General features: G+C 41.0%; 2 protein-coding genes across 8 annotated transcripts in view; one reads left to right on the top strand and one right to left on the bottom strand.

Moving 5' to 3' along the window:
* Nucleotides 1-275: 275 nt before the first annotated feature.
* Nucleotides 276-2,124, bottom strand: LOC105683105 (leucine-rich repeat-containing protein 57-like). Its single transcript, XM_048650457.1, has 2 exons — nucleotides 1,985-2,124; nucleotides 276-1,896 (listed from the first exon to the last, which is right to left on the bottom strand). Exon 2 carries the CDS (start codon nucleotides 1,677-1,679, stop codon nucleotides 963-965), a length of 717 nt encoding a protein of 238 aa, XP_048506414.1. The 5' UTR covers nucleotides 1,680-1,896; nucleotides 1,985-2,124; the 3' UTR covers nucleotides 276-962.
* Nucleotides 2,125-2,173: 49 nt separating this feature from the next.
* The window catches only part of LOC105683830 (guanine nucleotide-releasing factor 2), a 54,498-nt gene continuing 33,612 nt past the window's right edge, over nucleotides 2,174-23,059 (top strand). For 5 of the 7 annotated variants that reach the window (XM_048650446.1, XM_048650445.1, XM_048650443.1 and 2 more), the window contains exon 1: nucleotides 9,095-11,948. In XM_048650446.1, coding sequence (XP_048506403.1) covers nucleotides 11,753-11,948 — 196 coding nt within the window. In that variant the 5' untranslated portion in view covers nucleotides 9,095-11,752. Of the gene's footprint in view, nucleotides 2,449-9,094; nucleotides 11,949-23,059 lie in introns of those variants that run through there. The other 2 variants (XM_048650442.1, XM_048650447.1) reach the window with 2 other exon arrangements.

The following is a 23,059-nucleotide window of genomic DNA, read 5'->3' as shown; positions in this document are numbered from 1 at the left end:
ATTGAACTTTATCCGTCCGTCAATGGGACGAAAGCACTGAGAACGTTGATTGAACATTGCTACGAGTATCGATAAGGATCGAATAATTATTTTATTGAGGATTTATAGGATAATTAAACCTAGAAATGTCGTGAGAAATTTGTTTGCTGATGGTATTATATTCGAATACCATTGAAGTATGTAATACTCAAAATTATTACGTACGTAATACTTTGTTGAGACCAAAGGATGGGAGAGAGGGGAACAGACGCTAAGGCAGATCACTAAGTAGATAATAGTAGTAAAATAAATATTGCATTTTATTGAAAATTTACTCTAGGACTCGAATCATATATATTATATTTCATATACGAGTGATAAGTGCGTGCTTATTCTAATTGTAAGATTTTATTACTCGCAGAGTGAAACACAACAGAAGTTAATCATAAAGTCTTCACGACGAATTTGCATTCAACTCACATATAACATAAGTACACAGCTCGATTGATCTATGCGTGTACCCAATATCAACTTTACAAATTGCTGTAATAAATATTTTTGGTCATTTCAGGATTGTGCTATGAAAATTACGTATCGTACTTGACAAATTGATGTTATGACACTCTTTTCGTTAACGAAAATAAGTATCTTCAGTCAATGCTTTTGTTAATAATGATAAAATCACATTAAGGCATTTTGCAGTACATGTAGTTATAAATGTGAGTAAAAATTTACAAAAATGATACATTCAGTGGCGAAGTTATTCTTGCTGGCCGATAACGTTCAAAGTGAACGCCGACTCACAACAGATTATCATTTGGATCTTTTTTGTTATTCCGAGGATCTCGGAAACCCACCCGTCATGTGTGTGACGGATGTTCCTCGTCGAGTTTCGGTCCTCGGATTAACGAAAAAGATCCCCGATTTCTTTTCTCCAACCTTCGCTATCATGCACCTTGACAAATTAATCTACACATCTGTTTTTAGAACATTTTCTTTTTGACAGCGGTATACCTTTCCATATACTGGTCATAGAATTCAAGAGAGGCAAATTCTTTCATAGCGAATAAATTTCCCTCAAGTCCGAGCGTCGAAACTTTGGAGTCCTTTAAAATTCGCGCGGGAATCGAGTTTAATTGAAGGCAGTTTTCTTCTAGGCGCAAGGTCTTGAGACGCGGACAATCGGCGAGCTTTTCGGAAATCGAGGATATCTGATTCTGGTTCAGGTTCAATTCGATCACATGAAGGCCGGAAGATTCGTCCGGTATCAGACTTAACTTATTTTTTGATAGATCTAGAAGATCAAGGTGTTTCAGATCGCTCAACATTGCAGGGAATTCTGCTATCTGATTGTCCGAAAGATTGACTTGTTTCAACAGCGTCAACTTTGACATGGACATCGGAAGTGAGCGAAGCTGATTGCAACTTGCGTTCAAGTTTTCTAGTTTCCGAAGTTCACCGAGGACGTCTGGTAGGGTGGAAAGTTTGTTGTGACTGACGTTTAAATTTTTCAGAGCAACAAACTCCCCGATTTCATTTGGTAATTTACCGAATTTATTAACCGACAGGTCCAATATCCTCAGCGCGGAATGCAGCGCTTTTAATCCCTGCGGAAACTCGTCTAATTTTTTACTCGACAAATTTAAAACTCCCGTCTTACTTGCAGTATCGTACTGCTGTTTTAGCGCCGAATTTCCCATCTCTTCTTTTTTGATTGCTCTCACCTGGATGTTCTCTTTGACTTTAATGTTTCGCAACACCTGTAGTGAGTATTTTTTTCAGCGAATGTATGGCAGCAGCAAGAGCGGCACCTTTTGACAGTTGAGAAGTTCGTCGGTTGGTAGTATTCGTCGATAGGATTTTGGGCTTAGGCGTCGACTGTATCAGCGCAGTAGCGCACTAGGTGGATGGCTGCTGCTGCTAGCGCCAATGCAGAGGGTTGTCGCTTAGCTCGTTGACACGGGTATTCGGTCACGTAGCGGTCTTTGACATTGCTAATACACACCTTGTTGGAATCGTTGCTTGATTCGAGCATGTTCCGAGCGCCGAAGCGATTATTTACGTCAAAAAATTGCAAGTAGATCGACAATGACGATGATAAAAAGAAAAGCCCAAAAAAACGCCGAAGCAAAGCACATCACCTGATACGGAACAGCGTAGACTGTACGGCGATTCGACGACTTCACCTACCTCGTCGATTGCTCCTCCCTATTCCCTTCCCGCCATTGGTCGAAGAAGATGGAGTAAAGTTGCCAGGTACAATCGCAGATGTCGTCGCGATCGCGCGCTCGTGAAGATGGTTGACAAACGAAAATGTAGTGGTGCGATGTCGAGTTTACATTATATTTGAATCATAACTAGAAGGTAGTTTTCAACGGTGGTGACTTGTTGTGAAAATGGTGAGATAGTCCGCCGGAAGAAATAAGAAGACGACGATGGCCTCCACACCGAAGTCGGAAAAGTATGGAGGTAAGTTGCACTGGGTGTTTGTTATATCGAATTTCATAGGTGAAGGTGCTCCCTGAGTGGCATTTCGATATTTCCTCTAATATCACCGATGCGCGTTATCGTCACTCAAATCTGTGAACACCTATCACCTCTGATATCGAACCCCCTATCTCATCCGCGATTTCGAATACGATATAACTACATTTTATTTTTTGCTCCAAACACCGGATGCAAAACGTCAAAAGCATATGAGAGAGAGCAAGGGAGATGGCAAAGGATCAGGACAAGGAAGGAGGAGCGTCTCTCTCCAGGTTTTCTACCAACGATTCGATTCGTTTCTATTTTTCCTTATTTCTTCTATTCTCTTTTCATTTTATTTCTCAATTTTTAATTCTCCCTCGACATTATTCTTTGTTATCTTTTTCAGCAATGCATTCGACAACATATACAAGAAATATGCTCTTGTATACGAATACCAGCGCTTCTTGCATAGCGCATAAATTCTGCACCGATCTCACGCTATTATGTAATTCTAATCGTAGTCGTAATTATTCTCTTATGATCCCTTTGGCATCTGCAGACTACATGTGCGTGAAAAATTTGTTGCCCAACTTCTTATGTCATATTTTTGATCCTTTCAATAAATCGTCTAATTGACTTTGTTGCAGTTAATAATAATTCGCAGGCTGAATGTTTCGTAGCATAAAATTTGCTATGGTTTGAGCCATTCAGAAAATTTTTAAATTGTTTTTTGTGCTTTCTCATTTCACAGCACCAACCTACAGGCGTATTTTTGTATACACGTAACACATAACGCGAAATTCGCTCGAATTTATTTCGCTTTTCTTTACCAACACGGAGTTGAATGACTGTATGATATTATTTTTCATCTTCTCAATTCATTAAATGACCCCATAACTTCATGTTACCCCTCACCCTCAATCCCCCTATCAATTAATCCTCTCCTCCTCCGATTGTTCTTGTCCGGCGTTTGAGAGCTTCCACTGCATGTCTGTCTGTCGTCAACGACGACTACGAGGAGAACAACATTGCTGACAACACTGTGATAATACTAACAACGACGATAACGATCACAATAAAATGATTATAGTAATAATAATGATGCTAATAATGATAATATATATGAAACTCCAGCGTGTACGCGTGTCGGACACTCGATGCCTGATTTGCAGCTGTTTAGTCGCTTATGGATTGGGCCGGCTGCCTTGGGATTTTTCAGTCTACTGGAAAACTTGCAATTCGTAAAAAGTGTGGCATCCGTTGGCCCGTTCTCTATCTCACAAATGAAAATAATCTTTTCTCACTTTCGACGTCCCCTCAGAACTCACAAGGCTCGGTGCGAAAATATTTTCAGGACTTGGTATATCTTTACAATATTACGCGACATTAACAACAGCTTGAGTTGACGAACTTGTAGATCCTGACCGGCACCTAAGTAAAGCCGTTCGAACGTGTACGCTAGTAATAGTAATAGTACAGCATAGTTGTATAGTTGTATAGTGATATCGATGTATTTTATATTACTACAGCTAATTGTGCACAGCTGGGCACGTGCGGTTCACATATGACATCCATATATCATGAGTTGTGAACGTGTGTAGGTATAGTCTACGTATGGATACCATGGATCATTCAGCGCGTTTACAAGGGCGAATTAACCGCTAATCGAATCCTTGTGACCTTGTATTTCCCAAGTCCATTGAGCCGGTTGTCGTTCGTCTCTTCTCATCTTATGCGTTGTAACTTTAGAGAGAGATGCGGATGCATGTTTAATTATTCCTTCGCAATTGAATCAAATTGGGTTCATTTATACTTGATACTTACAGTGTGCGTTTATGGGTCAGCTGCTGCCACGGTGAATATAGTCCAATTTGGCAAACTATTCCGAGATCGAAAAGACGAAATGAATTCGATACGTTGGAATCCTACGCTCATAATTATAATGCCTCGTGAAAGGTTTATGCTGAACAATCGAGTTTGAATTTTCGCGTCAACGGAAGTTTTTGTCTGCAGAAAATAATACCGTAACAGCTAACTGGATAGCCAAAGCCATCCGATGATCATCGTCAACGGCGAATTGTACTCAATTCGAGTTGATTCGTTAGCGTATCGTGCGTTGTGTATACACACGCTATTATATCTAACATATAGCGCGAGGGTCGACTCTTTTGTGCTCGGCCTCTCAGTTAATTATTATTATACTTAACTTACAATATCAATGCGCCATATAGAACTGAATTTAATGTTCGCCTGCTGAAAGGAAAATGATATCATCCCTTTTCTAATACGTATTCGATGTCCATATTTATCTAGGACAGTTAATTATTTGTTTTGTTGACCATGTATCTACTCTACAAAGTATAGGATAGCGTACATATGAGTATTCAGAGGCAATGAGATACGGTGAACGTATTATACTTATGGATTATCCCAAGCAAATATTATAGATTTCGCTATGTGCCGCGGGTATGAGAATTAGTCTGTCAAACGCATTGCCACTCCAATCGCTCTGAATCGAACCAATTGTTACACTGAAATGCTTGGAAATGTTGGTAATGTTATATCAATTATTTCAATCATCCAAATGCATGGTGAAGATTTCAATTCATCCCATGCGATCAAAATCCTATAATTCGGAGGGAATGCGTTGGTGCACGAATTTATTAATAGCATGTATTATAATAAACCACCTATATAACTGCTCATGCAGGTGTCTGGTTTTTTTATGTTGCGGTTCAATGATTGAAATTGTGCTAGAACGTTACTATGGCATGATGCGTTACCCTAATGGAATCCAATGGATGCTCTTGAAATTTCTCCATCAGAGCCTTCTGTCAAAAGTTATTCAAAACGTTCATCGTTTTTGTGGTTGTAAAATCAGTTCCCCGTTGTCAAATTTTTAGGTGTGGATGAACCCCCCAGATTTATTAAAACTCTTTCGAAGACCTATCGGGAAATCTAGAACTATTGAAGAGGAATTCAGTGGCCAACCGTGCACACACCACTCATTATATTTCTATACGATCGTACATAGGTATACGCTCGACGGAGTTTCTACGCGTGTCGGACAAATTGGACGAGACACGAATGGAATGGCAACATTCAGCTTATACGATGTGGACTTATACTATATGGCGGAGTTAGGACAAGAGATCTATGAAAAGCAAACTCATTACATCTTCATCTCTCGGTAGTTCATCATTGAAATATAATTCTATAGAATTCCTCGGTGCCCCCTGCATCTCTCCACTTCTGTAGAAACGAAAGGTCTTGCACATGGTGCGAGGGAATATAAAGTATATATGTATACGAACCAGGGGCAATACGGGAAAAAGGGGCGCAGGAAAGATAGAAGCAGCAAAAGAGACGGAAAAATGAAGTGATGGGAGAAAGGGAGTGACGGGCCAGTAACGTGCCATTCGATGGAAAGAATGCCGCGAAATTCTCGGTAAAAATACGATATTGAAATGTAGTATACGAAGTCCCTGCGCCACGCAATATCCATTGTCAACGTTGTCGAGGGTTATCAAATAGAACCGTGAAAAACAATTTTAGGGTTTGAACAGTCCAACTGCTACAGATGTAGGGAAATGAGATTAAGAATTTTATCTTATTTAATATTTATATTGATGGATCCATCTACATGGTAGTACGCTGTGATTTTATTTTTCAATTTTTCAGTCAGTCACAGCGTCAGACACCAGAGTTTTCCTTGCTGAGGTGTGAAGCAGTTCCGGTGTGTTGCTAATAAATTTCTTCTAACCGCAATTTTTATAATCACTCTTGTTTTCGAGGGATCGTGAATCTCTTGCAGAATATTCCATTTTTACCCAAACAGAAAGGCAAATCTAGTGAAAAAGTGTCTGCGGAAACCATGAGGCATTCTGTGTTCAAGATCTTTTGAAAGGCAACCAGACTGTGAATGCAACTGCTGAGAAATTTAACGCTGATGGAAAAACTTTGGGATAATGTACAAAAGAACGGAGGGGAGAGCAAAGAATGCTGCAAGAACGACGTCAAATATCGAGAAATTTTTTTGGTATTTTTTTTGTTATTCTTAAAAAAGTTGACTTTCCTACTAATTGTAAGAAGTCCCCGATAGTCTGTATCTCAATTGTTCGGTCTCTGTGTGAGCAGCGATTAAAATTGCACTTGAAAAACAAGGACGAATGACGGACGCCATGACATAGCGGTCGTTCATTTCACTGCACCATTGTCCCTTGCGGCGAGGCGGCAATTCGAATCTCTGCGTTCCAAACCGCTTTCAAAAGACTCGGAACCAGGTCCAACTTTCGCCTATTTTTCCCCTAAAATGACCGGGCTATGGATTTCCGTCGCAAATTTTCGGAATTCATGAATATGCGCAGTTGTGACGTTCATCATATTACGGACGTAACTTCGTTGGCCATATGCAAAATAGGCAACACTTGGCACGTGTGGATTATACTTTATACACGACAACGACGTGACTTTGCACTCGCTTGCCGAACTTCATACACCTACTTTAACTCGGAGCCACTCTATATAGCATAAAGGAAGGACACTCAGGATTGTCTCCTACGCAAATTTATCTACATACTGCAACGACCCCTGCTTACAGGGCTGCAGGATTCCGCCAATCCGTGGTGATTCTCAAATTTAAATCTCACGTGGTGGCAATATTATTTGAGCTAGATGATATGAATTATCAATAATTTATTTTATTCATCATTGGGGAATTCTATTTTCATACCTTGATGACAATTGTACGCAAACCGTGGTCATAAGTGGAGCATGCAAACATTGCGCGATTTGATTTAGGTTCGTGCAAAATATCCCTAGGCGAATTTACAGCAGCGCCACAGCAGAGGTGGGGGGATCCGGCACCGCTCGACTCGCATTGACCGGCCATGATCTGTCATGATCCACAACATGTTAACCTCACAAAACTGACACAGCCATTCAACGATGATTTAACGATAAACGAGACGCGTTAGCAGTCTGAAGGAGTTAGCAGTTAGAAGCTAGCATGCAATTATTATCCTTAATGCGTCTCGTTCATTGTCCTTTTCTTACAACAATCATTTCGAATGCATCAATAGCAAGTGTTTACTCTGTCATCGACGGAGATCATCCTATCCTATTTAATTCACCATATCATACCTTTGACCAAAATAACAACATCGGTCGTGTTTTCTACGATATTATCGACAGATAATCCTAATATTTTCGGTAAACACGCCGTGGATCATAACAGATCGTGGCCGGTCGATGCGATCCCCCCACCTCTGCTGTGGCGCTGCTGTAAATTCGACTAGAGATATTTTGCACGAACCTAAAACAAATCGGGCAATGTTTACATGCTCCACTCATGATCACGGTTTGTGTACATAAATACAGATACACGTTTATAGGTGCTATACAGCGTGTCTTAGCGTTGACACCTTAGTATGTCAGATTGCCTGCCATCGGGCGCCAGGTTGACGCTATACCAGTAAGTCAATGTAAGATCCGCCAATGAACGTGGCGCTACAGGGAAGGTGGCAGGCAACCAGACACACTGTGATGTGAACGCTCAAACACACGGTACATCAAGTTCAAACCAGCGAAGAGTTCCGACCTATGGCAACTTGGAACCCGACTTGGGAATAATTTTTCTATCAAAATTTGAATCGATTATACTCCATTTGTACTTGTTTGTATTATTACATTCACAAAAAGTTGCCGCGTCTGCAAAAAAATGACCGGTACGCGAAGTGTGAAAATTTTGAATCGTTTGTACCTTGAACCCTTAGGAGATAAAGGCCATTTTTAATTTTTTGTGAACCCAACGTTGTTGTTTTTGAAGATAGTCCCAACGTTGAATTCTCAAAAATTTTAAAAATGCATCCATTTTTTTTTAGTTTGAGATACAAACGAAGAAAAAGTGGTACAAACAAGTACAAATGGAGTACAATCGATTCCAATTATCAACAAGAATTTTATTCCCATAATTCGGGTGCCAAGTTCACATATAAGTGACCTTTCGACGTGCACCGTGGATTGGATAACAAGTGGTTGGTGAGACGCGAGACCCGCACGGGCGGCGATGAATGAACGGTGCGATTTCTATAGCTGCACACGGGCACCGCGTATAAGAACAAATTTTTCAAAAAACTATTGCAAGTCAAGGGTCAGCATTGCAATCCGCTGATTCGACCGCATCGTTCCGAGGTCCCTCTCTCTCTGGTTTATTAAAATAACCCGAGCCGGCTGGCCGTTGATCTACATTCTAGAAGCTTGGCCAGAGGCAGATATCACCGGAGTGACGCCGATGCCCATCACGACGACGACGCGCGTCCGGTCTTAGCGATGCTGCTAGTTTACCTCTCGAACGCGCCGGTGTTAGTCGATCAGCTGACCAACGTCAGTTCGCGTTCTCGCTATATAAATCCGCATCGTTTCGATTAGTTCGAATCCTCAAAAATCCTAATCGCCTTTTGCAGCCGATTTATTTGCGCTTACGTGACACGTCGATGATAGTCGACCACTTGGTCAGTTCTGCAGGATCCTAAATAAAAAGATTCTATGGACGTGGTAATGGAAGAAGCAACGCAATTGTGGCACAGGTCCATTTTTATCTCGTTTTTGGACCTCCGGCTACACGGTAACAACTGTTACGGATCGTCGGAAACATCCAGTTATTACTTGTATACGTTGTTTGGACGATATTCATCGGGCTAATAATAGATGGTACAGTTTTTATACCTCGCGGATCGAAGCGCGCTATTGAACTAACTCGAACTGCCTGGTACGCAGTTTTTCTTAAGGCCCGATCGCGTACTGATCGTTCAGTTGTCGGTTGACGCGGTCGGACCGGCTGCAGTGTCGTCGATTCTTCGTCGATTTTTGGCAAACAACCTTGCTGATGATGAGAAAGCGCATGAGGTATAACCGAACCCGTCTGATATAGGTGCACGTAGTGCTGGCGTACGTCGCACTACGACTCAAAGAAATCCAAAAATATACATTCGAAAGCTTGCGCGGCTCGCGCGTTACACTCGGAAGTAAAAAAAATTGGGTCAAAAGTTTACCGAGTTTCGAAGAGTGTGTATAGGTGCGTATGTCGTACGTTTGTTTATTTACAGAAGTGACAATTATCTCACCGTAAGTATTCAACGATTTCGGACCACTACGATTTTTGTGGCAAATCTGTGATATTTTCCTCTCTCGATGAAAATAACTAGTGAAAAGTGAACTACAGGTAACGTGCGTACGTGTATACGAGTGTATTAAAATTACGTAAATTGCGAATTCGCAGTGCACCGGCGATTCGTTGAATCGCGATCATTTCTGCGTCAAAGACCACGGGGTCAGTGCCGCATATCCATGTCAAATGTTTCAATTATTATGGATCACTATCCAAGCTTTCTGCGTTGCATAAACATCATATGGAAATCGAAGCGAAATGTAGCAGTGATTGTGTCAAGGTGAATCAATCGGTATGAATTCCCTCGGTTTTTCGGTGATTGAGAGGCGTGGAAAGTATCTACTCGTACGGCAAGTGCACGGATCTGGGAAAATTGATCTGGATTTCGGCTAGTCGGAATCTCATATCCAGAACACAACATGCGCTACTAGGTGATCCTTCGCGATGTTCGGTTTAGAGTTTCTCCTCGTTCAAATTTCTGCTTTATTATCCTCACGACTGCGGCGTCGCAGGCGAACGGTATAAGACATACACCTCTGCGTACCCGCTGTAATTTCTTATATGATTTGTCTCGATTACAACTCGTGCGTCCTGCTTACAGACCACGAACAAACAACAAACAAGCCAACGTCAGACAATCCCCTGGTGTAAGGAACACCTAAAGATATTACGAGTGCTAACCGGAAACCGCGAACTAGTTTCAAAATGGTCAAATACAGAAAGAGATACTCGCGATATGAGGCACGTGGTACGTTACAAGGTATTGGATTTAGGTGTACGCACGTACTTACTCTAAACGTCAAAGTGTGACGTGTACCGCGCGTTCGTTCGTCGTAACGTTGAGACGCTCTTATGACATTGTCCGGTGTTCACCGTACCGTGATATCTACGGTGCAGTCAGCAGTAATTGTGTTTGTTTTTCTTGCTCGGTGCAAACGAGCAGCTATGGGTGTACGGTCACCCAGATATAATGTACCAGGGGCTGAGATGAGCAGAGGAAATCGTCTCGCGCTTCACTAACTTGCACGGGGACCGCCCATTGATCGGCAAAGTAGCGCCATCGGTACGCCTTTATTATCTTATTCGATATCTTTGCCGTCATCGGGACTTCTTCGAGCGTGATGAATTCGCTCTATACGTTATGACCAGCGTACCTTGCGCTGTATATAAAAAGACCGCGGATCGTAGGCTTCGCAACGAACACTGTGGTGTTCAAAAATTTATCATACACATTCTCGAAAATATTTCTCTTGCGAGTCAAATCGCAGTTTCTTTCAATACGATCCTTTTTTTTTATTGAATTTCTTCCATTACTTTCTTAGAGATAGCCGGTGTTTATAATCAACGAAAATATCTTTATTTTTATTCAGTTATGATCAGACGATATGACTTTACTAGGTGCTATTTGTGGCTAGAATTGTAGTAGCGAGATCTTCTTTCAGCGAACTTGCCGGTGGCATAACATGTCAGTTTGAAACCACTGCCCATAAAAATTCACTGGGCGTCATCGCGCGATTTATTCAAAATCTAAAAATGAACCGCGTGTTTTCTCCTGTCCCGAGTGTGCGCGAGAAGCCTTGGCGCGGGTGTCTGCGCTTCTATAAATTCTTGAGCGTCGTAATAGCGTATGTACGTACGTACAAATACATACTTACAACACAGATAACCATTTATCCGTGATGTCATTCAAGTCTTACAATTTTGGCATTATTATACGTTACGTTCGAACATAGTTATGCAGTTTCGCAGTTTGGTTGTTGCTAGCTAGCCGATGTGGTGCCGGTGCAAGATCATCGATGCTGTGACATCACTGATGTGCGTTTTCCTTAACGTTACACAAATTTTTTAGATCGATTCGCAGGATATGGTCCCGAAAATCATACATAGAAGATATGTCGAAACGCAGTCTCGAAATGTCAAGTTCAGTTTTTGTGATTTTTAATGTTTCGTGTCAAAGTTGCGGAATGTGCGACGACGAATACCCTGTGCATCTGTATTCGAAGGAGTCTGAATTTTGTTGAACGTGGACAGTGATAAAAAATCAATTCGGTGATCCTAACAATTATCGATGGATCGAATGGTGAACCGGTCAGTTTAATTTTTTGCGAGATAGTGAGTGAAAGTTTGTTCTGAAAAATGCCTCAGTACGACGACTCCTTTCTAGACTCCCCTTTATTCAGGAGACGAGCCAGAAGTTACAGTCTCCAAAAGAAGGGGACCCCGAACACAAAAATTTCACACATGTCAGCCACGCCAACGTTGCTAGCCGTCGCCAAGGCTGGAATTCTTTTCATCCCATCGGCATCGGCGATCGACTTATCCGCTACTCAAGGTAAAAAGACCAAGCCATTCGTGGCGGCACAATTATGGCACACAAACGAAAAGTTTGAGTGCCTCAACGCGTGGAGTCTGAATTAATGGATTCACACCTCGCGTAAACTCGTGGAGTTCTTTCCGTCTCCGTTTCAGAAGTACTCGCTGAAAAAATCTTGCCCACTTAATCGTCTACGAGGCACGCTCGGATGCATCGAGTTGCAATATCTTGGCCCCGCCGCGCAAAAGTTCATTGCAAACTCCCTTTGAAGGTGCGCTTTACAGACGAGCTGACAAGGGGTTTATACCACCGTATATGGTGTATAAGTTACCTACATTTCGTACACGTACAGGGTGTTTCATTTTAAAATGTACACACGTTGAAAGCTGTTCCCGATACTCAGGATATCTAGTGCGATAAAGCCGTGGTGTATAGTTGTTGCAGATTTATCGGAGGAGTGAAAAATAATATACTTGATTCGTTCAGCCTTTCTGCCATTTTGCGATGACTTCTGTTTTTCATTTCTGTAGAGAATTTATGACAGCGAGTCCGCAGCGTGCTCTTGGATATAAATGATAACCTTTTGGCCTTGGCATACAATTGTAGCTGGAAATAGGGTAATGACTTCGCCACTAAACGTTGATATTATCTATATTAAAAGATCCAATAGCCTGTCGTATAATATTAGTATACGAATCATTATGTCTTACGTATTTTGGAGCTTCGAGTACCGAATATCGTAACGTGTACTTCAACCCGTACGCTTCGATATTCAAGCTCTTCCGTCATCTTTGAGTGTTATACGTGATTCGAAGTACTTCTTCGATGCAGATCTACCTCGAGTAGTTTGTGCCACAACCCCGAACTCCACTCGTCAAATAGTGCAGAGCTGTATATATATATATAGTTACGTCAAAATCTCGTTTCTCTTTGGCTTGGTTCGCGCCAAGGGGTTATCCAATTAGGCACTAATTACCAGTTCGTAATGACTGTAAGCTCCCTTTCTCGGCGTGTACATGAAAACATGGTACCTATAAATTACCTGAAACATCGCAAGCGTAGATAGCTTGTACTTTTTTATCGTGCTTCACTTTTGCGACTTTCCTCCTTTAAAATCAGTCGATTCACACTTTTGATTGAATATCTCGAAAAAATCGATCCATATAAAAATTTGGAATACGAGCACAGCTGTAGGTATTATTCAGTTTGAGTTTTTATTCTCCTCACAAAATATAGTTGAAATGGGACGACGCACTTATCATAAAGTTCTGCTCGAGAACAGCGTAGCCTTTAGACCGATCTTCATGAAACCTATACCTACAAATAGATTTTGACACGGCCCATCTCACAGCTTTTCACTGTGATAAGACTCAGGTGACACGGTCTTCGCCCCTCGACTGCTACACAACGTCCGTCGTTTGATTCCAACGTGATTCTTGCATAAACTTTCCGACGTACAGTTATGTTTCATCTCGTTCACCAAGAAATGATTCGTTCGAACTATTAGTTCTCAAGTGGAGAAGTACTTTTGATCAGGATTCGATATGAATGATCTGCGGTCGGTAGTTTTTCCACAAGCGTTGACTATGTAGTAAGTGGGAAATATCTTTGATGACTTATAGCTCAACAGAATCAGTTCTGTTCTTGGCGCAAGGAACGTATGATCATAGATATTATAACTATGGTAGGATGCATGAAAGCGAATACTCACTCGCTACGAAGGAGGAAGGTTGAAGGCCGGAATAACGGCGCGGAAATTGCAGACGTTCAGAAAGCTCACCGCGCACACATAGGGTGTCTTTTTTCGAACGAAGACTTTCATCGTCCAGACAACGATTCGTCCTATCAAGGAATATAGTTTCAATTGAATGAACTTCTAAGATCCCGAAAAGGACAAGAATTTTTCTCCCCAAATCTGTCGAAGACAGTAGGTGACTCCACTGCCGAGAATTTGAAATGACGGCCTGTTTCTGATTACGGTACTGGATTTCTCTTTCGAAATCAAAATTGTAAGTAATAAGAACGAATAAACAAAGTTCCATGAAAAAAAAGAAACCGTTGTTCAAAATTCTCGAAAATGAAATTCATCGGCTGGTTTAAAACTTTGGTCTGAACATCATCGATACGACGATCTCCTCGCAATGAAGTACGAATCCTTCGTTCAAAATGGGACACCCTGCGTGCACGTATGAGCTTTGCCCTCGCATCTCTTGCTTTTGCACCCTCGTCATTCTCGTCGACGCCTGCAGCCATCCGCCGATTTACCTCTTAAACACGTGTTTTACCCGACGCTCGAGGTACGCTCTACGTACGCCCTGGTGTTAATTGCGTCCGATGAGCAATTATCATTTAGAAACTTTTTTTCCACGTGACGTTTTGATACGCCCCTCTCGTAATTCGCGGGTATGAGCGATATCGCAGTCGATGGAAAAATGCTCACTCAAAAACAGCTCGTTTTCAATTGAAGAAAAAAAATATTCCATATTTATAGTTACCAATTTGTCACATGGATGGGAAGGACAAACGACTCAAGTCAAGTCTTCTTGTTCAAAATCATAAAATTATTTTTTACAAATATAGTAGCCCGAAATGAGAATCGAAGAGGCAAAAATTTGAACTGGTGAAATTCGTACAGATTTACAGGTGCCGAATAGTAAAGTGTATCTACCATAAAAAATACAGAGATTTTAGATTGACAAAATTAATATCCGAGTAGTAAAATAGATTATACCGACGGGCATGGCACTCAAGGCACGATGACCTATGCGCCCACACGAGTCACTATGGGGCTTGTGTGTTGAGACCATAAGCTGAAAAACAGATGCTATATTAATTATACATTATATGCGAGAACTGCAGAGCTGAGAATAACCATCAGCCTTCTAGTCTCCATATAGGTATATCGGTCACCAGTCGATGCTGTGAAATTCCCGTATGTACGATAATTACGTTTAGTTTTTCATAAATCTCAATAATAGTCGGTAACGTTACTTGAAATTTCTCACAAATGAAAAAGTATCGTCGACGGATTCTATCATCTAGACTCTCCTGAAATAGACGGGAGTTTTATATAATTTTACCACTTCGTAAATCTGTTTGGACCCCTAAATCGCCAGTATTCGAAACGGAAGATGCAAAAATCAAGTGGTCGCACGAGGGGTCAATCATGTTCGGAATCTGCTTCTCCAGGAAAGGGAGGAGAGGGTATTATTATCTTTGTAATCACACACCAGTTTGGCGGTTGATTTTCTCGAGAAATCTTCTCCGGCTACTTTCCGATAAACGAATACTCTTCAAAAGACCCTGCTCGATCTCGCTAGCCTTAACGTCAAACGGGAAAACTCTGCCCCACAACGCACCAAACCGGAGATAATGAGCCAGTAATCAGCTCTTATTATAGGTGGCGGAGAGCCTTGATAATTTTATTTTCGTACCGTTTCATATCAGAGTTTGGCGTGTGCACCCATCCGTCGGCTAATCCATTTCCATGATACGGAGCACTGAACTGAAAATATAAACATCGGCACAATTGTATAATAAAGTGGCAAATTACAATGAACCAAAGAAAAGATAAAATTCTACCGAATCGCTGAGTGCCGGCAGTTTTTAAATCGAAAGATTATAGTTGCGATTTCGTTTCGCACTTGAACATTCCTGTGATATGCGGTGATAGCAAGGTGGCGCCCTCAGCTTCGATACGTTATGCATAAGTTACTCGAGTCATCAAAAAAGGGGTTTAGAGTAACATGTTTTGAGCGAACTGTTCGCAAATCGCTAATATGAGACTGGGAATACACCTCCAGAATCGAAGTGGATTCCGACTAACCCTATGGTATTATAGATATGATGGTATATGCTCGTGGTGTGACCCCTGAGTAGCAATAAAAGCCACGTCTTGATCTTGATGACTCGATGTAGGCGTGGCATGCCCTAAATAAAGAGCGACTTGGTCATTGCGGCAACTGTACAGCTGCCTCTTCACTTTAAAAATTGCGTACAAGTATGAAAATCTACAGATATTTATCTCCGAAACATATATTTTCTCGTCTGATCGCTGGACGCGCAAGCTGCGCGACGAGAGACTTTTTTAGGGAATAAAAAAGCGTGAAAAGAAATACGACACACATGTGCCGAAATTTGTAAATCTTTTTATATTTTCCGACCATATTTGTCCGCACAATGTGCCTTGCATGTAATAGGCACCCACTCGTATTCTCGTCGTGAAAATTGAAAGCTCCGAAGCGTCTCCGAGAAAAATGCCGAATGGAATAAATTTTCAGTGACATCTGCGGAAGATATGAATTTGTCTTTCCTCATCGTGAATTTCATTCATTCACTTACGTATAAAGTTCTCAAACCTTCTCTTCCATGAAATTGGTTTTGGGAGCATCAAGGTGCATATTGTGCATGGAATATTCGAGGATCGTGTAAAAGGTACCGTCGTTGTATTCCAAAAGACACGTGAGAGTTCTGCAGGTTTCAGTGACATCTCAGCGGTTGAAACCAGGTAAAATACGAACCGCGGTTCAACCTCTGCTCTTTCAACGAGCTGTCGACTACGTAGCGGATATTCGTTTGCTTTAGGTGCTTTGTCCGGTCATTCGAGGTTTGAAATAACGTATTCACACATGTTTCTTGATTAAACAACCGCAGATATATCTATATACATGTGTCTAGTCATCTAGTGTTACAACGCTGTGCAAAGATCATCAGATAGCAGGTGACTAGAATAGCCCAGAATTTCCACAATTTCATTCTAAATCTCATCTCAGCGAGGAAAAAAGTTCTAGAAACAATAAATCCTGATGTATACGTGGGCGTTGAAAGACTGCCCTATTTTTTAACAAAAGTAAAAGCCGAACATGCCGTCTCAAAACCCTTTTTTTTCAAGCACGTGTGTTCATCAGCGATGGATAGGGTTTTTTTTAAATGTTTCAAACAACAAATCAAAGCTTTCTGACTTTTCAGTTTCACAAATAGACGAACAGTTTACCGGTGTTCGTTGACGCGATCAGTCATTTCGTTGATGTTTGAGGGAAAAAATTTTTCCTTTGGCCCGTCCCTGCGCTATCTTACGTCGTACAACATATTCACCGAAAATATGTGCGTCATCGCTAATCGATAATTTATGAGCGATTGATTATCGATTGGTGTGGGGTCCATCTGGAAAGTGCGGATCAACGAACCCTGATAAACGATTATTTTCCGTTTATTCGATCAAAAGACGAACGCCTGACGAGTTGATGGCATTCGATCGGTATCGTTGTGTAAGCCGGTCAGCCGGTCAGAATATAACCCGAGAGGGTCAGTTGTCGTTTTTGAAGCCATATCGAACTACAACTGTAGCTAATACCGGATCGAAGTGAGATCTCTTTACAACCTGCAACCCAGAAACTGTGATTGAACAGCTTATTCCGTTCGAAGTGAAATGTACGGCTACTCTGATGTGGAAATCGATTTTTCGTATAGCTGTGATTAAACTATGAGCAGAACACTTTGACTGTATGTTCGATGATCGAACGTATCGGGAACTCTTTGAAGCGAGATTCTTTGTTGAAGATCACTTTATTTTAATGACTCTAAGTGTCTCAGATGTTACTTAGAATTAATACCCCTTGCGCACTTAATGATAGTCGAAAAGAATATACCGGGACAATATACATCGTATGAATGTGATGTGTATACACATTAGACTAATAACGATGTTTGTTAAATCTCTTTTTGTTGTAGGTAAGGGGATTAATATCAATTTCGCAATTACACCGCCAGCCTTACTCGGAGGACCCAACCTCTCCTAATGGTAATCGTAACCATTTGCTCAATCACGTCACGTCCCCTAAGCTGGAACCGACGCTTCGCGAAAGTGCGTTCCATTGATGGGAGGACTTGGTGCTAATTAGTTGCTAATTTGTTACCAAAATCCATATTTTGTTTCTCCAGCCGTTAGAAAAAGCAAAAAAACTATTGAGAAATATACTGGAAGATTTGTTGCTGCAATGATACCTCGTTCCCGAATTCGTGGCATCGAGAACGTGACTTTCTGAATTCTCCAATTTTAGAACGGGGTATCATTGTAGCACTAGATATTTTTTAGCGTATTCCTCGATTTTCTTGTTTTCTTCCAACGGTTGAACAAAGAAGTGAGATGCAAGAGACAAATAGCAACCAATAAGTATTCAATTTTCATAACGGTACGAATTGGTCCTGATAGTTCCGAGGGCGGCGGTACTCACGTGATCAAAGCTTGGCATTGCTTTCGATTTTGTTACAAGACATTTATGATTACGCGATATTAAAAAGTCCGTTCTCCCCAAAATGGGACTCTCCATGTACCGAGACACGTATTCTTTTATTTTAGCTAGACTCACCTGTTATACGTGAAAAATGACCGAGTCAAAATCGCTTTACGAATCTTGTGAAAGGGACGGTTTCTAAATTTGAAGGTGGCCACCCGGTAGACTGTAGAATCGCACTTATTGTTAGATCTGATATTGATTTCTACTCGATCTGCTCTGGAATGGGCACGAAAAAACCATCTACCTAAGCACCGTTGCACATTTCTCCTTCTTCGGCGAGAGCGTTGCCCGCATTTTTATCGATGTAAAGTCTGTTCACATAATCGCATAAAAGACTTGAACGGAATTCACGTTTCCGCTTTTACATGTACAACCGGCTCAAAAACTTTATTTCATGTCTCCGACTACGCAGAATATAAAATTCAACGTATAAATGTGTTATATGTTACGGGTGAGCACATCATTCGTAACGAGAATTTATTCTCAATTCACATACTCTGCGTACGAAAATTAGCGGGCCACCCTGTTTTTACTCTGAATTCAACTCATCAGTGGTCGAAATGCACGGAAGTGAACTTCGCTGGTTTTTCGGTGAAAATGTCGTTCGCTTATTGAAACAGCGAGATTTACATTGATTTGAATTGAGATAGTTGGTATTCGTTGATCATCTATGGGCATGTCTTAAGTGACCACTCGGTATGTGGAAGGGGCTTATAGAACTCTCGATCGATGAATTAAACCACTCTAGTTTGTATATTACGACGGTGGTTACCAGATAGGGTATATTCCTCGCATGTATATTACTGGTATGTATACCCACCCTTTCTATGTATATGCGAACTACATATTTCGACACCTGCCATCCCCTGGTTTATTGGATTATAATCATGTTACAGGCCCGGCCAATTTACGTTAACATGCGCGCTGATGTTACGAAACGGAAAAGTGATTTTCTTGATGACCGAATCGCAGCACATATACTGACTCCTGCGAAATATTTCTGTTCTTTTAGCGTTCGGTTAGTTGATGAAATCCGTGAAAATCCATCACTAGAGTTTTTTCGTCGGCTACTCAATTACAGCAATACGAATTGATATACTTACCGTGAAGTTGCATTCCTGCTGACGTCCCTGGGATTTGAAAATCCTGACCAGTTGTTAAGTCCCACGGGTCCTATGAGGTGTTTAATTAAAGAAATGTTATTCCCAAGTCGGGTGCCAAGTTCGTATAGATTTGATCCCCGAAACCAGAGACGGACTCGATCTAGTTTCGCGTTGATCGAGAAAAAACAAACTTTACATTCAGTAAAATTCTTTGAGTATGGGGATAATACCCGCATAGTAGGCGCGGGACGTTTGATTCACTCTGCCGTGCAGAAACAAAGATTTATTGATTTCCATAAAACCGTAGAGTGCACCGCATTGGTCGAGTGGTTGGTAGACTGTAAACCCCTTCAAAGTAAGAGCAAACCGCGATATGCGCCGTTGGAAAATCTCAATCGTATGGATTCAAACAAAGACGCCAGCTCAGCTCCTTTTGCTACGATCAAAAATCAACGTAGAAAACCAAACGCGAAGGAAATTTTTTCCCATTATACGTTATCTTGCCTGGGTGCCAGAAACAAATACTTACGGATGTATTATACGTACCTATGTACCTATATACATCCGATCGTCTGAACGAGTAAGATAATTCCAGACTCTCGAAGAAGACTGAAAATTCAATGAGTCCGTCTTCATCCGAGTGCATCAGATACCCAGAGTTACTAAACCAAACCAATTGAGGAAAACATTTTTTATCATGTTCCCCGCTTTTTTTTTACGAAAACATAGCTTGCCAACCTTCCTCTACAAGGCAGCGGACCACCGTAAAGAAGAAATGAAGAGAACCATCACACGGACTTCTATTCGAGCTTTCAACTTGCCATTCTTTAGTTCCAAAGAACCCTTCGAGTGAAAATTGATTTTGACCGAAGTTTGACAACGTTTTGGACAACCTAGACCGAGTGTGGCGAATGTGGTGTTCGAGAGGCCATTTGTGAAATAATCATGAATCAGATTCTAGTAGCGCGAATCCCTCTAGTATTCGTCGAACCTTGCCTACTATTTGATCGCACATGTCAGACAAATCGGGTAAACGATCGAGTAGATTTCAAATAGCAAACTCGTTCTCTATTGCGCTGAATGACGTGCGTTTGGTATGTAATTCTGAGTAAGTAATGTTTTCAAACAAATAAAACGGATCAATGACAAATTACTCTCCGTCCATTTTGACTGGTCAGATGAATTCGGTCAATTCTTTTTCGGACATCTTTACTTGAAAGATATTAAGCACATCGCTCAATTTAATTTCGCGCCAAATCCCTGCGAGCATGTACTCGCTGTATCTTTACCAACAGCGAAACGTGACAGCCGCTGTCGCAATTTTCTCTGATGTAATTTAAGTGAGGTTCACCTCGGTACGAAACTAAAATGAATTCTGACTATTACAACAAATCTATGCTATTACTCAATTACTGTCAAACTTCAGGCAATTTATTGTAGCCAGTACCAGCACATACGGATCAAATAAGAATCCTGATCGAATACACAAACTCTAAATCTGTTCACGGTTAGATATACAAGTTGATGTATCTCGCAATAATAAAGTAATATTAATTTATTCACGATGATTAACTAAATTTCGGCGATTTTGTTCGTAATTTTTAAAAGACTGTCGTTGGATAAAATTGTCCTGTATCGAGAGTATAGGCATTATTTCACGGTAAATGAACACGATTGATTGGTTTATCAGCTAATCCGCGAATCAATTATGAGCAACCCACAAACAACGTTTCCAATTCCGCGCGTTCATCGAATTCATTCTTGTGTCCGCGAGTGCGGACGAGAAAGATTCTTGAATAATAACAACCACAGTGCACATAGAATGACTTTTCACTACCTCATGTGATTTATAGAAAATATTTTTCATCAGATCGGATATTTGATGAAGAAAAAAATCCAACGATTCTTATCGCAGCATCTACATTCGATCGCAAGGATACCTTGGTTGACGAATTCATGTTTTTTTTTTTTTTTCCTCTTACGACCCCGTGTAACGAAGTCTGACAAAGTTACGCTCCTCAGTTGCGCACAGGTTATAGGATATGAATCGTTAATCACGTTGACCTCGCCGACTTTCAACGATTTCAGTTTGCCAACTGTTTAAATCCTTCCTCTACCGCCTCCTCTGTCGACGGGAGAAAGACAATTCGGCTACAGAAGCCGCGGGCAAACTTTCTCGTTAACCTCGCAAAAATACGAAAGAATAAAAAAATTAAATCGCTGAGATTTCACAAACGCCAAAAACCTCCCCAATTCAAAATTAATTGCAGGAAACTGCCCCGCGGTTGAAATTTCTTTTTGTTTTCTTTTCTCAATTTTCGGTTAAAAATAAACCAATCTGATAACTCTGTGCGATCAAAAGATGGGACAATTTTTGGCCACCGAATGGACGGGAGCAACGGAATCTATGGAACAAGAGCCTCGTGGGCTATTCGAGTCTGATCGACGTAACGGAATGGAAGATATCCTCCTGGAAGAACCCGATGTCGACAGAACGCTGGACTTTGACAAAGTCGCTGAAAAACTTGACAACCTTCCTATAGAATCTGCAGAGAACGCGAACGGGAAGTCATTTCAGGCAGCGGAAGATGGTATGAGTTTGTCTGTGGCAGAAAGAATTCGTGAAGAGTTAGCAACTGAAAATGCATCATTGAGAAACAGGCTTATGAACCTGAAGGAGTTTATGGCAAATCGGGACAATGAGTATGATGGTGTGTCGAAGTTGAAGTGCGCCGAAGATAAGCTGGTGAACATCGGAAAGTTTCAAGTTCAAATTCAGGATGGAAAACAGGATTTAGAAAATCTGGGGCCTTCGCAGGAATTGAATACGATTAACGGCAATACTCCAATGGAAAACATCATTCCTGAACATGGACCTGAAAATACCATTGTCAGAAATTTAGAAGAAGATGCAGATCAGTTATGAAGACTACCTTATCCCTTTTTATGATTGCGTCTGGCTAACCGATTGTGGACGGAGAATCGAGGAAAAAGATAATATAACAAAAGTTGATTTGACAATGATTTTTTAATTTTATTTTCGATCACAGCAAATGACACTTATCATGAGAAGTAGCGCAATAAACTGTATTCACTGTGCACTATCGATTCTTCATTCTTGTCGTAATTTATCTAGAAGTTTCCTCTCCTATAAGGGTGACTAATATAACAAATGTACGGATGGACCATATGCGATCCACGCCGACAAATAGCTGCCGCTAGACGGTGAGTCATGCTCAATAAAACTAATTATTTTGGAAAAGTTATACCAGCGAAGTTCTTGGAATACGTGTATATCATATATATCTAAGGTCTATTGGGGCGTCGAAATTCTCCCTAATCTGCTGTTCCATGATCTGGATTATCGTGGTGGCGGAGAATTCCGGAAATTTCTTTCTCGAGTTACTCCTATCGGATTTTAATTTGAGATATTGGAAGTACAATATCTAAATGTACGATTCCCGGGTTCTCCCGTTGTTTTTCTCTCTACGTTTTGTAATAATAAAACTAATTATATTATGGAAAGAATTGATAAATCTTGTTTTTTTCAAGTAATGCGTTATAACACTCTAACGGATTAGCGCGTATATTTTTCTTATTTATTATCGTTACGGTGGGGAATGGGAGCGAACAATAAAAAGACACCGTTATTGCTCAGATAACCGTACTGCAGGATTCCACAAATTCCCAGACCTCCACGTTGATTCCGAGGAGATCTCATTGAATATTT

This window comes from Athalia rosae, chromosome 2 (assembly GCF_917208135.1).
Source record: "Athalia rosae chromosome 2, iyAthRosa1.1, whole genome shotgun sequence".
Taxonomy (NCBI): Eukaryota; Metazoa; Arthropoda; class Insecta; order Hymenoptera; family Athaliidae; genus Athalia; species Athalia rosae.
This window is presented reverse-complemented; position numbering and strand designations above follow the sequence as displayed.